Below are 15,375 nucleotides of genomic sequence, written 5' to 3'. Positions count from 1 at the left end.
AGTACTTTAACACAAATCTCAATGAACCCATCAGTCATCCCTTGTAACAGTCATGAGCTATTTTCATCCTCACTCTCTGGGCATCAAGAATCAGTCTCAGGGATTGTAAATCTTGCTATTCTTGGTTTGTTGGCCATTTACACCAACATGCCCAGTAAAATCTACATGATATATATACAAAAATATATACAATATTTGATATATATACAAAATATAATGATTAGAATTGGCAAATTACAATTCCATCTGAAAGTATAATGTCGAAAATCTCATAGATCTTCCCAGGTGGTCATAAGTGACCCTCTACAAGTTTGGATTATACTTGCCACACGGATCAGCCGATCCTTGCAAAATTCTATGAACAAATGCAGGACACATAGATTGATAAATTCATTGTAAGACACTTTTTTCTGTTTTTTCTGGGGGAGGTGATGGTCTAGTGGTTAAGGTGTTGGGCTTGAGTCCAGAAGATCATGGGTTCAAATCCCCACCTGACTGGAAAATCACTAAGGGCCCTTGGGCAAGGCCTTTAATCCCCTATTGCTCCCGGTGTGTAGTGAGCGCCTTGTATGGCAGCACCCTGACATCGGGGTGAATGTGAGGCATAATTGTAAAGCGCTTTGAGCGTCTGATACAGATGGAAAAGCGCTATATAAATGCAGCCCATTTACCATTTACCATTTAAAATTAGACAAATTGTGTGCAAAAATACATGCCGTAGTCACTTGAGGGTTAAAGCACACAACCTAACTTATGGATGTGTTAAATTTATAACAAAATGATAGACATAATACAGCCTTATGTGTCAATGTTAACTAATTAACTTTCATACAAAGACAATGAAGTAATAACAATGTTGACTTTGTGCTTTAATTCGAGGCCCTATTTGAAAACCTAAATGGATTTTTACCATTTGGATAGAAGTATGAGGCCCTAATACGCAAGTACTGTACATTTTTAAAACAAAACTCCCAATAGTTATATGCGATTTCACAAAAAACAAGCCAAATATAGCTGAGAACAACAACACGTGTCAACACCAATTATTACTGTATGAGGAGTGTTGCTTACAAAGAGGAGTGAAACATCAACTTTAACAAGCACTCGTATGTTACAGTATAGAATATCTACAGTAGCACGTCTCACCCAAAAACTGTATGAACTGTATTTTAACAATATAAGGCACATTGTCATTAATTATTTACAATTACTAACTGCATAGGTGGTTACCCGTCTTTCAGACCAGCTTTTCACTTCATTTGTTTTGGCGTAACTTGGCTAACAAAACATCACCTGACACACAGCCATGAAAGTGCAGCACGAATACAAGACCATCCCTGTTTTGTTTTGTTTTTTTGGTAACCTGAAACCACATGAAATACATGCAGTCAAGTATTTAACACCAGTAAGTTGTGCAAACATCAATAATCAAGTAGTTTGTTATCACTGATCGTGATCTGGTTTCGGTACATCTGGCCTTGGGTCTGTAAACAAGACTTGGCTTTTGACTTTTGTCTTTGAGAGTGATGCTGGCGGCAGTGACAGTCTTCTTTTTATCAACAGCACCCTCAGGATTTCGCTAACCTGAGACTCAAGCACAGACAGCTGTCCTCCCAGAGTCTGAATGTCCCTCTTTAGCTCCAGTTTGGCTTCGTGAAGAGAAGCTTGAAGGAGAGCCTGCTCGGATGTCGGCTGTACCATAGACTGTTTGAGAGACGTTGCCGTGTCAACTGCCAGGCTGTGCTCGAAGGAATTCTTCTCTACGGGATAATTTTCCATCGGGCTTCGCTCAAAAGAGTTTTGCGAATCACCAGCTCTGTCGATACGCAGATCGCTCTTGGTGATGCCGCTGTCGAAGGAGTCTATTTTGTGTATATCGCTGATTTCCTCGCCTGCTTCCCCAGCTGCGTCTCTGCTTTCAACATCCAAGTTCTTGCTAGCGTTGGCCAACTGCTCAGTGGACTTGGACCCTTTGGGCCAGTCCAACGCTTGTTTTTGTGGCTGCTGTAGTTCCTCAACTGCCGCTGGTGCAGTGGTGGTGTTCCTAAACTTTGCCCAACCTCGAGCACCTCGGCAGCTGGTATCGCCACCTCCAACTCCCGCTCCACCTGGACTTCTGCACAGCTGATCTCCTGCACAAGACCCAGATGTTATTTCTGCAGACTCCTGCAGGTAGTTTTGGCCTTGAGAGTCCTGTACAGGGGGAACCGTGCCGCACCTACTGCCTGAACGCTCCCCACCTGAGCACGACCCTTTTTTGTGCACGTCGGACTTGTAATCCTGCTGCTGAGAAGAAATGGCCTGATACGGAGCGTAAGGCTTGGACTCGCTTTGACCGTGGTGCTGTAGTTCCACCTGCACACAGTTGTGGTCGACGTAAGCTTGAGCCTCTCCTGGGGTCTGTGCGTCCCTCTGCTGCCTGAACCTCTGGAACAACTTGCGAACAGGATGGTCTTCAGGAATGGAGATCGTTACTTCATTCCTCTGGCGTTCCTGTTCCCTCTTCACATCAGCTATCTTTCTGAAGATGACCTGCAAGAGGGATGGATGAGTGTGCATTAGGACAGACACACTCATACCAAGCCTTTAAATTACAGTAATACAAAAAGACTTATTGCACTCCACTTGGATGAAACAACATGCATATACTTGTATAATGGAGCTTTAAACCCTCCACAGCTGCCCTGCATGCTGAAATATTTAAGACTTGAAGGCAGTAATGCACTAGAGTAACATCTAATGGATCAGTAATGCAATAATGGTACAGATTCCAGGTCACAGGACTTTCTGAATTTCATCAGAAAATTAAAAAAAAAGCCAAGCCAATAAAAACTTACTGCAACTCACTTTCTGCTGTCGCCCGTTATTCTTTATAGGCAGTTTGTGTTGTTGGAAATGTGTTGGGGCTTGTATCCATCAATGTCAGAACTTCTGTTCTATGTGTGTATTGTTTATACCTACAAACAAACCACTCCCATTAATCCCAAATCCAATCAAAGGGACGGAATTTGATTACTCACAAGGTTTTCAACTAATTCCCATGATAATTAGTGGCATCGTTACCTTATCAACTTTCATTTAAGAGGGTTTTATTCCCAGAATTAGTCCGATCGACTAGCAAGGCAGAGCCAGAAAATTATTATTATTATTATTAATTATTTTTTAAGTATTGTTACATAGCCTGTTACAATAACTAAATCTCACTAACAGTGGAGAAAATTTGAGAGAAACCTTGAATAAACAACATTTTGTGTTGAAGCTATGCAAAAAAGACAGAAGGGCATTTAGGAGGACATTGCAATTTGGAGTGTTGTGAGTTTTAACAGTTGTAAAAACGAGTGTCCTTCTAACTCACGGATGTTTTCTAAATGGTTAAGAGTGTCACTTAAAACTATTCAGTTTTTAATTATCCTATTTTCCCTTTACCATATATTACCTTTTTTTAACTTGTTTGGCTGGTCTTGCAACTTGTATTTTGAAGCAACTTACATGTCAAAAATATACTGCATTTTTATCTATGGCCAAATTCTACACGCGTGACAAGCTGCTGTACTGTCTCATACACATTCCTGAGCAGAAAGAGGCAGTCATGAAAAGAAAAGAAAAAAAAGCAGATGCCAACTGCCATAAAATCACAACAAGCAGTTCTGAATCAGGAGGGTGCAATGGGTCTTGGAAATGAATAAATCATGTTCTCAAACTGAAAGACCACACTCTTTAATAATAAGAAATAACCATCATACTACTCAGCACTCAACTTGTTCGGACGTTGTGGGACAGTCAGAACTGAAACAATGATGATGGCTAGGCTATAATGTGTTTAAAAATATATATAGTCATTTTAAAAAGTTTGTTCACATTTAGTGACATAAATGTGCAGGTTTAGCTTCACACTGATATTTCCATCCCGATACCCGATCCTGGATAAGAGGTTGAAGATGTATGTATGTATGTATGATATTTCCATCTGTTCAGTGATTAAAAGAACCATATTAGTGTTCTTTCTTTTTGCCTCACACAACAGCATAAATTAGCGCGTTAGATTCTGCTCGCTAATGCCGATGTTGGTATTATAAATAAATAATGCAGCAATTACAATAATTTTCCTTCATGCTGCTGGAAGTGGTAGTGCCATGTTTTAAAATAAATGCAACTTACAGACAGAGGTGACATGCATATTGTTTCCTCTTCATGGTGCATTCTTGGACAGATGCAACAAAAAACAATCTAGAGCGACATATAGTCCAGAAAATACAGTAAAGTTTCTGAGCTACTTTTAAATGTGAAAAGGTTTTCATTTTTTCTTTTTTTGGGGGGGGGGGGGGTCGTCTCATGAGAATGATGTCACCACATCATCACAAACTCCAGAGTGCAAGGAATTATTTACAGTAAGCAGACAATTAAGAGAGAAAATACCAAAACTTTGATTCAAATTAGTTTAAAGTGTGGGACTGATTTCACAAACAGGTTCAAAATGACGACACGGTTCGAATTTTGAGCTCTTTGGATGCTGATGTGAAATGTTTCTAAGGCGTCTCGGATTAATAATAGATGGCTTTATTTTCACTGAATACATGTGAAGTCATGAATCTTTCAACATGTAGTCGCAATTTGGCTACAAATTGGTTCAATTTACTCATGCTTCACTGCAGCTGTGCGACTGCAGCATGTACGTGTACAAAAGTCCACTTGTAATGAGTTTTAAGAAAGCAGAAAAGTCAGAAATAATAGAAACCATATAACGATACAAACAATTATAATAATTTTTCTTTTAAAATACTTTATCTTTCGGAACACACAGTGTAACTTTACAATAATTTCATTTTGCAAGACTTCAACACTTTTGACAGTCACTTGAAACAATTATACAATTATTTATGTAGTTATAAAAATATGTATCCATTTTAACAGCTGGTAAAGTTATTACAATTAGTAAGTAAAGTGCACATTTTCATTGATAATAGCATCTTGTTTCAGATGGTACCATAAAAACAACTGAAAGTACTCCAGCACAACAAACATCAGGGAAACTTGAAAGGGAATTTAGATCATTAAGTATTTATGTATTCTTAGTTCCATAGCTCTTTACTATAATAATGGAGAGCACCTTACTTTAATAACTGGGAAGCCTTTACGGGATTAATATGTATACCAGGAAGATACTTCATCGAGTAATTAGAGTCCAACTTTAAACTCAATCAATAATTATTTATTAGGTTTACATGTTTTTTGTTTTTTTTTTGCTTTTCAGTCTTCTTAAATTTGAATGTTGTGCAAAAACGGGGTGAATAACAGTGTCCATATTGCTCCGCGAAGGGGTCCCTCAGACTTACTTACCCGTTTTCGTAGATTGCACGTAAGAATAAGGTTGCGTGAGAACGAGTTGGCGAATGCCGTGTAGAACTCGAGTACCCTCAGCAGTGCGTCTTTCCTGATAATGTGCAGATCGCAGTAAGTCAGAGCTCGAACATTTGCACAAGCTCGTGCCAGTGTTGTCTCTTTCCAGAACACGTCTCCGAACACGTCACCTTTTCCTGCGTGGAGACAGAAATGATCGTCGTTTAAAGCCAACATTTTGATTTTCCACTCCAATGTCCACCAAACTTGGTACACGTGTTGGTGGGTTTTAGAAATGCCCGAGCGAGATTGAATCAAGCAAAGGTCAATCGCTGAGATTAGGTTCCAGAATTGCCCAGCCAAGGTCAAACTTTCCAGAGGAAGTTATGTCTGCCTGGTTGCTTGTTGGCCTAGTCCCTCCAGGTCCTTTTGCTGATATCGACCACAGTTTGCATGTCAGTGAAGGTTGATCCCAAAATTATCCTGAAAGACAATACTTACATATGTATTCAGGCAAAGGTCTAGGAATTTGATTTGAAACCCAATTTGGACCAAATGTGGCACACACTTCAGTGGACTGCAGAATTGCCCTGCCAAGGTCAGCCAAAGGTAGACCACTGCATGAAGGTCAATGTCACTGGGTTAATTGCCATAGGCCACAGGTACATCACCTATTAATATTAAATCCTACGAAATATGGGCATCAAGACAATATAAGTAAGTGTGTAAGTGTTTAAAATGGAAGTGTTTAAAATGGAACAAAAGTAAACATTACGTCATTTCACTTTCTTAAGAGCTTTCTGGAGATCTGACTGCCTTACCAAGTATGGCGATGACCTCATCATCCTGGATGACTTCAAGTGATCCAGAGACGACAAAACAAAGTGTGTCGATGCTCTCGCCGATATGGAAGATGAGGTCTCCGGGTGCACAGTGTGTGGTCTGAAACTCCACAGCGAGAGAGCGAAGGCATCCATCACTGGCCAGCCGAAATGCAGGGTGTTCATTAAAAACTTGTCTGTTGAGGTGCACGCAGATGTCTGCCCTCATGTCTTTGGGACAAATGGAAAGAACCTGGGAAAGATGATGACATTTTAGGAGCACGACACCCACACACAGTTTTTTCAACGGTATGGGAGAGAAAGTTCGTTCTAAACCCACAAACCCCAACACCGAGTGAAATCAGTGTAGAACTGGTGATCAATCTGCTGTCATTTTGGCCAACAGAAGCATCACAAAGTAACACTATGTCCAGAGCTTTGGGAACTATCTATCAACTAACTATCATATCTTCTAATCCTAAATTAATCAACAGATCAATGGAGCCACTAAACCTCAATAAATTCATTGCAAACCATTATGAAACTCAACATCATTTGGTCTTTTTCCAAGCAAAAATGTCAATCATTTATTGATTGCATCTTCTTAAATATGACACTGTGATGCTTTTTATGGGGACCAAAAAGTAACTAACTGAGTTACCGGGAGCAATGTAGCCACCATGGTTCATGGCCATGGGTGGCCGTTTAATAATTGCTGTTTTTAAAAGGGGGAGTTTGTGTGATGCTGCCTTTCTAATTGGGGAAAAAGAGCCACAGAAATTGAGGTCACTATCAGGGAAAACATTCAGGGTTGAGCAATAAGTAAATTGAATCTCACAGTGCTCCCTGTGTGTTTTTCTGTAATTATTGGTGATCTACTCAGAGCCAGATCAACTCAGTCAAATGTGTTCAATTAATGTATGGCTGGCTGAACAATGGAACACAAATCATTTAGTTCATTATGGTCAGTTTAAACAGGGAGAAACAGAAAATGGGCAGTACTTTGGTATGCCGTAACACTGTTGTAATTCAATTTAATTTTGTTATACCGCACCCATCAACAACATGAGTTCCATCAAAGTGTGGCACATGAGTAAGGTCTAGACCCTAACCACCCCGTGTGAAAGCACACTGGTGACCGTGGTGAGGAAAAACTCCCTGTGGGTTTTTTGACATTAGGAAGAAACCTCAAGCGCACCCTTCTCAGTGGGATGACATCTGCTAGGAATATTCTAGCAAGACAAAACAAACAGCCCAAGATTGACAGCATTGTTGCAGCTAAACAACCGTATGTAGTCCAATTAAATGTAATCACATTGATGATATCAGTCACCGAGGTAAGATATTTGCCAAAGCTCACCCCAACAGAGACGCAACTCCAAGCTCTCCCCAGAGATGCCCAGATAACCAGCAAAGGACGTTTCCAAGTTCGAAAGTTCCTATTTTGCCTTTGCATGTTCCCAACTGCTCGCACGTGAGATCATCCCACTCTTTTTCAACACCAAGCAGGTCTCTGAGGTCCTCAGAACAGAACCTGTTGGTTGTACCAAGATCAAGGCTAAAGACCAAAGGAGAACGTGCATTTGAGGTTGTGGCACCCAAACTATGGAATGCACTGTCACTATACCTACGTTCCAAGGACTGTGTTTGACCTTTTAAGGAGAAGCTCAAGACCTATTTGTACAGACTTGCTTTTAGCTAGTTTTATGTTCTTTCTGCTTTTAGTTTCTGTGTTCTTAAATTCCTGTAAAGCACTTTGTGATTTTATCTTGAAAGGTGCTATACAAATAAACTTTACTTACTAATTCTTTCAACTTCATCTGACACTCATTAAGATCCCCAATCTAGGTAAGGAAAGTCCTCATCAATCACTTCATCGTAGCCAAACTGAAAATGTCAAAAGATATGATCCATCTGACAAAGCCATCACTCAAAAGCGCATCTGACCACGTCCACTCACAGGATCCTCGCCATCGGGTTTGGGACATCTGGATGATCCATTCATACCCAAACCTCAGTCACACGTTTCACACAATGCACTGTATGAAGGTAATTTGATTATTGATGATCTACACATACAAACAGAAAAAGTAGCCACAGCAATACCTTGTCTGTGTCGATGCCTTTAGACATGGCCCAGGTGGAGACTATGAAGTCCATGACCCTCTCACTCAGACCCTTCGGCACCTGATAAAGCTTGAGGAAGTCCCGCACATTGTTGAGCATCTCATGGTAGCGGTTCGTGTTGGTGTACATCTGCTGGAAGATGGTGGTGACATTTCCAAAGATGGTTGCATAGAGTAGTGCTACAAGAAGAGATGGAAAACAACACCAGGAGGAACCCAGCAAAGAAAAGACAGTGATATACACACTGTTGAATGGGGGAAGAGACAACAAAGGAAGGAAATTTTTGGGAAACCACTGTGACAGTGAAAAATACTCGTACAGTTTAATACTTGAAGAAAATATGAACCACATCAACAAAAACAGCAAAACTAAAACTTCTGCACATCGAAATGCAAATTAGGGTGCCAACTAAAGATTCTTTTTGTTAATCTTGACATCACTTATAATTGCTTGTTGTGTTTCTAAATAGTCAGGAACTAATTCAAAATAAAATCCCATCAAAATTTCTGAGAACCTGATTTTTTTTAGAATCAAATTATATATCAAATTAGCCGTTATTGAAGCTACATTTTTAGTTAGCTTTGCCCACCAAGGTTTAAAACAAATTAAAACAGAAACATTCTGGATTAAACCAATTTGAGACACACATGAGGCAGTTTCACACACTCTGCTGTCCTAAATGAAGAATTTTATTGGAAATAAAACATATTTAGCAGCTGTAACAAGTCTAAATTTGGGCTTTTTGCTCATAAATGCCAAAACCAGTCAACCTATCAAAAGAGCTGACTGTTTCTTTTTGTGTTCTTCAACTTGCTGTCTCACCAGCCGTAACTGGAATTATCAATCTAATTGATTTTACTGTAAAGTGTAGAATACATTATGTTTGGCAATATGGCACTCAGTGCACCGTGACTGCTGGTCTGTGCATTAATTTATAATTCACATTTTCACTGTGCTGTCACACTGCAGTAACCCCAAAGAGTCAGTCAGTGCCTCGTATTGGGAAGGTTTAGCCACTCATGGGGAAAGAAATTTTTCCAGTCTCTACGGCAGAGTGGATACATATCCAACGTGATGGCTCATTGTCCGTTTGCTACATCTGAGCCTGCAGGCAAATGCAGTCCCTCTTTTATTGCTTAGTCCTCTGATCCTTCTCACATAATTACTGTATCTGTAGCAGGAGATTTATTGTCCGTAATGCAATCCGACAGTGCAGTGTGACAGAGTGATCGCTGTGATCGAAGCGCCACAACAGTAATGGGTGTTTACTTTTGGAGGTCTGAACCTTGAAGCGTGGCTGTCACTTTAAGTCATCCTCAGCGTTTTGTGTTGCATCACATTACAGGCTGTTTTAGAGGACTGGGCCAAAGGTTAGGACACGATTCGTGACAGAGGAACTGTAAGCAAAGGCTGATAGTGAAACTACAGTTCTGCAGGCAAGCTCACAAAACAATACCTGATCTGACACACGATTTGCTTGCATCAATTATATACGGGTGGCAGTGAATCTTCTGAGATGGAACACCAGAATATTTGCAATCAGCAAATATATATATATATATATATATATATATATATATATATATATATATATATATATAGCAAAAGTCCAATTAGCTCCCCTTTAAAATGTCAAACTGGATTTTTTTTCCTTCCGTGCACATCTTCACATGGTGTGTATAAATCAGTCTCAGAAGAGTTGGGCTTAAGAAAATTAATATCATCCAGTATGATGCATCAATTAAACACAAATAAGACTTAAGGTTGTGTCCATACAATATGTTTGATCAGTATTGGACTGATATTGGCCAAATTTACTGGATTAGATATTGGGGTAAATTAAAGAATTGAAGTCTTGTGGGATGTGTATGTCTTCCTTTTAGCTGTAACTGTATTTGTTTGACAGTTGATTTTTTTTTTTTTTTTAAATGGCTTGGTCAGAAAAGTACATCCACACAAATGTATTTATTAACAGATTAATTGATTTAAGACAGGGGAAAATATATATCAATTTGGTATCGGTATCTGGAGGTTCTAGTATCGGCATAGTATCAGACAAGAAAAAGTGGGATTGTGCCATAACTCAAAGGTTCCTTCTCAAAATGTGAAACCACAATAGAGGTTAAATACAGGCTACAAAAAATTTATTTTATTCTATGTGTCTAATTATATGGTCACTGGCCAGAGGTGCAATGCCAATATCTTTCCAGAAGAACAAATGTCCAAGTCTTTAGGGTCCAGATGCTACCTGTCTTGCTATAAGGTTGTGAGACTTGGACATCTTTAGTACGAGGTCTCTTCGGAGGATCCTTGGGTGCCGCTGGAATGACTGTCTCAAACAAGCAGTTACTGAAGGAGAATAAGATAGAGATGTGGGAATGGACCGATTGTCTCCCTGGGGGGTTGCCATCTAGGACCAAAGGGGTTTCCGTGGCATCTTGAAAGCACAGCACCAGCACATGCTCCCAGACATGACTTCTGTAATTAGTTTTCTTTACATACACAATGCCTCCCTATCATTTTGTGATTTTTTCAAAATAAATACTCGCATAATTTGGGTAGAGTGATGCAACATTTACACCATCCTTAAAAAACAAAAACCTTGCATTTTCCTGATCTGCTAAATTACTGCATAAATACAAAAAGTCAAAATGTAATTATCCCGACATGCATAGAGCCTGGCTTGTGTTACAGTGCACGTACTGTATGTAGCTAACCAGTCTCACTGTTGCTTTGCAGGCAGCTGCTGGATAGTCAGCAAGGCTGTGGAGCGCATTATCAAGTCCAGCATGCACGTGAATGCACCTAGATTGTCTCGACTCCTGCAAGGTTGTACTGGCATATCATGAACGGATGAATGCATGAGTGAAGTAAAAACACCTGCCAAACATGCAGGCTTGGTTTAATGGAGGTTTCGAGGTCTAAAAGTGCCGGTGTGCAAACAAATGTAGGTGGTGGGAAGTGGTATCTCCAGTGACATAGTGGTGCTGTGTCAAACAAGATCTCAGGAGATGCAATTTGAAAGTTAGGACAGATCCTGAGTCAGTTTAATGTGAGACAACTATAAACATAAAAAAGCATTATCACATCAAAGTTTTATATGTTGAAATGTCAAAATTACCACACATTTGACCATTTTTAGAATTATTAATCACGCAATACACATATTTATACAAATGGTCACTATATGGCCCTCCATGACATATGTCACGGAAGTCTATAACGAGCCATTTCAGGCTTACATTTTGCTTACAGTAGTATAGTTTCTACATGCAAAGACATGGAATTGTGGGACTTTGTGAATGTTTAATATGAAATGGCAACTAATGCTGATTTAAAAAAAAAAAAAAAAAAAGTACATGTCCACTTTAAGAAACTATTGGCATTTAAAACTGAATAGCATAAAAACAAAGGCTCTTTATGAATTCCCAAAGGGAAATTCTTGCTACTTACAGTTGTCATCTGATTTTGTTATTTCATCTACACATTAAAATATATTAACACGTTTTTGGAAATAATAAATCGTCAAATTTGAAAGTGACTGAGTACTTACAGCCCACCATCATCATAGCCACGGAAAAAATCTTCTCCCCATCTGTAGCTGGTGCAATGTTTCCAAAACCAATGGTGGTGAGACTTGTCATGGTGAAATAGAGCGATGAAATGTACAGCGTATCCTTACTCGGACCACCTTCCCACTGGCCTGTTCCACTCACATTGTAACGATAAGGTGTTCCGATACTCAGGGCCAGCTGGTACAGCCAGCTGTTGGTCTTAATGGTGTTGGTGGTCTCGTCGATGACCTCATAGTCGCCAATGCTATACCAGATACAGGCCAGCCAGTGGGCCACGAGACCGAAGACACACACCAAAAGAACCAAAACGGCCGCTCCGTACTCCAGGTAGTGGTCCAGCTTCCTGGCCACACGGCCTAACCGGAGCAGACGGATCACCTTTAGAGAACTGAATAGGCTGCTGAGACCCTACAGAGTGAAACAAAACCCAGAGGTTGGATTTAGTTGTTATGGACTTAGTAAGATGAGAATGTTTCATAATATTGTATGTACAAAGCCTTTTTAAGCTCACAGTTATTTTTGTGGCTATTATAATGATGATAAATGCACAAAGTTCAGTTAAACACATCTTGCCAAAGCAAACGGCAAACTAAAAAGACAACTCAGATTGCCTACTGTTCCTTTACCAAAGCCCCGAAAGCCACAATGCTTTAAAGAGTCATGGAGCATTTCCTGCTATTACAACTTTTAATGGATGTGCTCTAAAATGTAATGGCTTTTGTACTGGGTCTTCCCAACAAGCAATGATCTGCATGTTCTCTCAGCAACATTCAAAGTGCCCTCTGAAATTAAACACCTCCTTCTAGGATCATCAACAAACCCAGTGCTATCCTTGGCAACTCCCTAGGTCTTGTTGTGCAGATTCCACATTGCATTATGTTCACCTGTTGTGTCCATGTATGCAAATCGTTCACCCCTCAACGTGTGTAAACTCCTCACAAACAGACTGGTCTATCAGTATAATTTTAAATTTTCAATTTCATTTCAATTATATAGCGCCAAATCACAACAGAGTTGCCTCAAGGCGCTTGACACAAGAATGGTCTAACCTTACCAACCCCAGAGTAACAGTGGTAAGGAAAAACTCCCTGTAAGGAAGAAACCTCAAGCAGACCAGACTCAAAGGTGTGACCCTCTGCTTGGGCCATGCTACAAACATAAATTACAGAACAATTCACGGACGAATATACAAGAAATACTGTTGGTGCACAGGACAGGAGAGTCACCAGCACAAATACAACTCCCATCTCTGGATGGAGCTGCACCTTAAACAGAGAAAAAACAGAATCTGGCATCAGAAAGACAAGAAATACTGTATAATTTGCCAGCATTAAATAACAAGAAAAGAGAAGAAATACTAAAGTGATCGCCGGCCACTAGACATAAGCTTCACTAAAAGACCCAGAATTTAGGTAAAGTTGAGGCTGCAGCCTCCTCTGTTTCCTAATAAAATGAATTAAAAGAGTAAAAAGGGTAACACAAAACTATACCAGTATGCTAGCCATACGAAAGGGAAAATAAGTGAGTCTTAAGTCTGGACTTGAAAGACTCCACAGAATCTGACTGTTTAATTGACACAGGGAGATCATTCCACAGAGCAGAGGCATGATAAGAGAAAGCTCTATGACCTGCAGACAGTATAGCCATCTTAAATCTGTTGTAAACTCTGGGTTCCAGTAGGGATTTGTCCCTTTCTCTATTTTGTCCAGTGCTTTCATGGACTGGGCGTTGGGTAAAGTTGTTGAGTTCAATGGCTACATTTCTCAGCTGAGCTTGAGTTTGCCAGTTATGTTGGGGTCTTTGAGAAGTCAATGCATGTCCCAGTTGAAGTTCTCAACAAGCTGAGTGATGAGCCTGTGTGACTCGTCTTGCACGTGTCCGAGATCAACACCAAGATCCAGGTCTTGAAAATTGCCATCAACAGTGTCTATTTGCAGGGGAAGTGTCAAACTTATTAAAAGATTCCCTTGCAGGACCTCAGCACCAGCAATCATGTGAACCAAGGTCAACCAGCGGGGTTGGAAGAAGTCTGGGAGGAACCGATGGAGTCATAAGTCACTTGACAGAGGTACAAAATCATGGTTCCCTTGTGGCAAATGTTCCCCAAGCATGAGCCAGCGCATAGATATTTTGTAGCTCCCACCAACTGGATCGGACCAAGAAAATGCCCACATAACACCTATCAACGGCTGTTAGAGGGTAACTTTGAGGTGATAATGATGGAACATAGGTTTGCCTTGATGAATGTCAATCAAGGACTCAAACCAGTTGCGTAGGTTGGAACACAAAGCACCAGATTTGATCCAAATTTATTACCAATTTTTAGAAAAATTACTTTTAAGTAATAGTGCTTGGCTGAGATAAAAATAAGCTTCATGAAGGTTCTGTTTGAGCAATATGAATGTTGCAGGAATCATTCCCTAATTCCCAAAAGTGCATGGATCTTCTTACCGGGAGTACAGAATCTTCCGACCGGGTTGTATTCCTGTGAAAATGTGAAGACTCTCGGAGATGACTTGCTGAAGAGGCAGATAAAAAATTATCCTTCAGAGAGACAGACAAAAATAAAGTTTTACAAATCAAACCAAATCTGAAAGAACTGTCAGAAAATGTTCACATTTATAAGTGAAATAGAATTCCTGAAAATCACTTACATCATGCACATGTTCAAAGGCATTGATGATGTCGTAGGGCAGACAGGAGAGCAAGTCAATGACGAACCATGTTTTCAGGTAATTCATTCGAATGAGTTTGGCATCTGAAATGACCTCTCCAGCAGGACCCACAAAGGTTGTGTGGAAGTTGAGGACAATATCGATCAGGAAGATGACGTCAACGACGCTGTCCACCACCAGCCAAGTCAAGTTGTTTTGCTTGGTCTTAAAGGAGACATTGTAGGGTACCATGATGGCGGTGTAGAAGGTGAGAATAAGGATGACCCAGTCCCAGGTGGTCTTGAAGGTGCAGTAGTGGAGGATGATGTGTGGAGGAGTTTTGGGGGCTTCTTGTTTGTACTGAGGCAGAATATCTGAACCCAGCTGGAGAGCCTTTCATGAATACAGAAGCAGAGTATAGCAAAGGATAGCGGTACATGTATGAAGTTAAGACTGTAAAGGTGTTGTCCCCTTCAACTCGACAAACAATGGACAAAATTCACTTGAAGTCTAGTATGTGCCATCATTTTTTTGTGGTATATCGCAAAGTTACAGCTCAATTATTGCTGGTAAAGTATTTATTTGGAGAATTTTATGGAAAATACAGCGAGTTGACGCCATGAGATCTTGCAGACGGCAAGAAGGAAAGAAGTGAATGCATTGTTTGAAGTTCATACTGCAGTTTATGGAAACCGGGACTTTCTGACTTCCTACTAGGAATAACGCAGGAATACTGCAATTGAAGGAATACCACGTTTGCTTGACTCCATAATGACGAAACTGATGAGTTTTGTAAGACACAAGCAACTGCAGGTTTAAAAACAAGGTCAATATACTGTAATTATAACCTTCTGAAACATC

General features: G+C 40.1%; 1 protein-coding gene across 2 annotated transcripts in view; it reads right to left on the bottom strand.

Moving 5' to 3' along the window:
• Nucleotides 1–856: 856 nt before the first annotated feature.
• The window catches only part of LOC117502563 (potassium voltage-gated channel subfamily H member 5-like), a 33,413-nt gene continuing 18,894 nt past the window's right edge, over nucleotides 857–15,375 (bottom strand). For both annotated transcript variants that reach the window (XM_034161600.1, XM_034161599.1), the window contains 7 exons: nucleotides 14,515–14,907; nucleotides 14,312–14,404; nucleotides 11,839–12,268; nucleotides 8,265–8,464; nucleotides 6,159–6,411; nucleotides 5,338–5,534; nucleotides 857–2,532 (listed from right to left, as the gene is read on the bottom strand). In XM_034161600.1, coding sequence (XP_034017491.1) covers nucleotides 1,444–2,532; nucleotides 5,338–5,534; nucleotides 6,159–6,411; nucleotides 8,265–8,464; nucleotides 11,839–12,268; nucleotides 14,312–14,404; nucleotides 14,515–14,907 — 2,655 coding nt within the window. In that variant the 3' untranslated portion in view covers nucleotides 857–1,443. The remainder of the gene's footprint in view (nucleotides 2,533–5,337; nucleotides 5,535–6,158; nucleotides 6,412–8,264; nucleotides 8,465–11,838; nucleotides 12,269–14,311; nucleotides 14,405–14,514; nucleotides 14,908–15,375) is intronic.

Source organism: Thalassophryne amazonica, chromosome 21, assembly GCF_902500255.1.
Source record: "Thalassophryne amazonica chromosome 21, fThaAma1.1, whole genome shotgun sequence".
In the NCBI taxonomy this organism is placed as follows: domain Eukaryota; kingdom Metazoa; phylum Chordata; class Actinopteri; order Batrachoidiformes; family Batrachoididae; genus Thalassophryne; species Thalassophryne amazonica.
The sequence above is the reverse complement of the archived record's forward strand: the minus strand, read 5'-3'. Positions and strand labels throughout refer to the sequence as shown.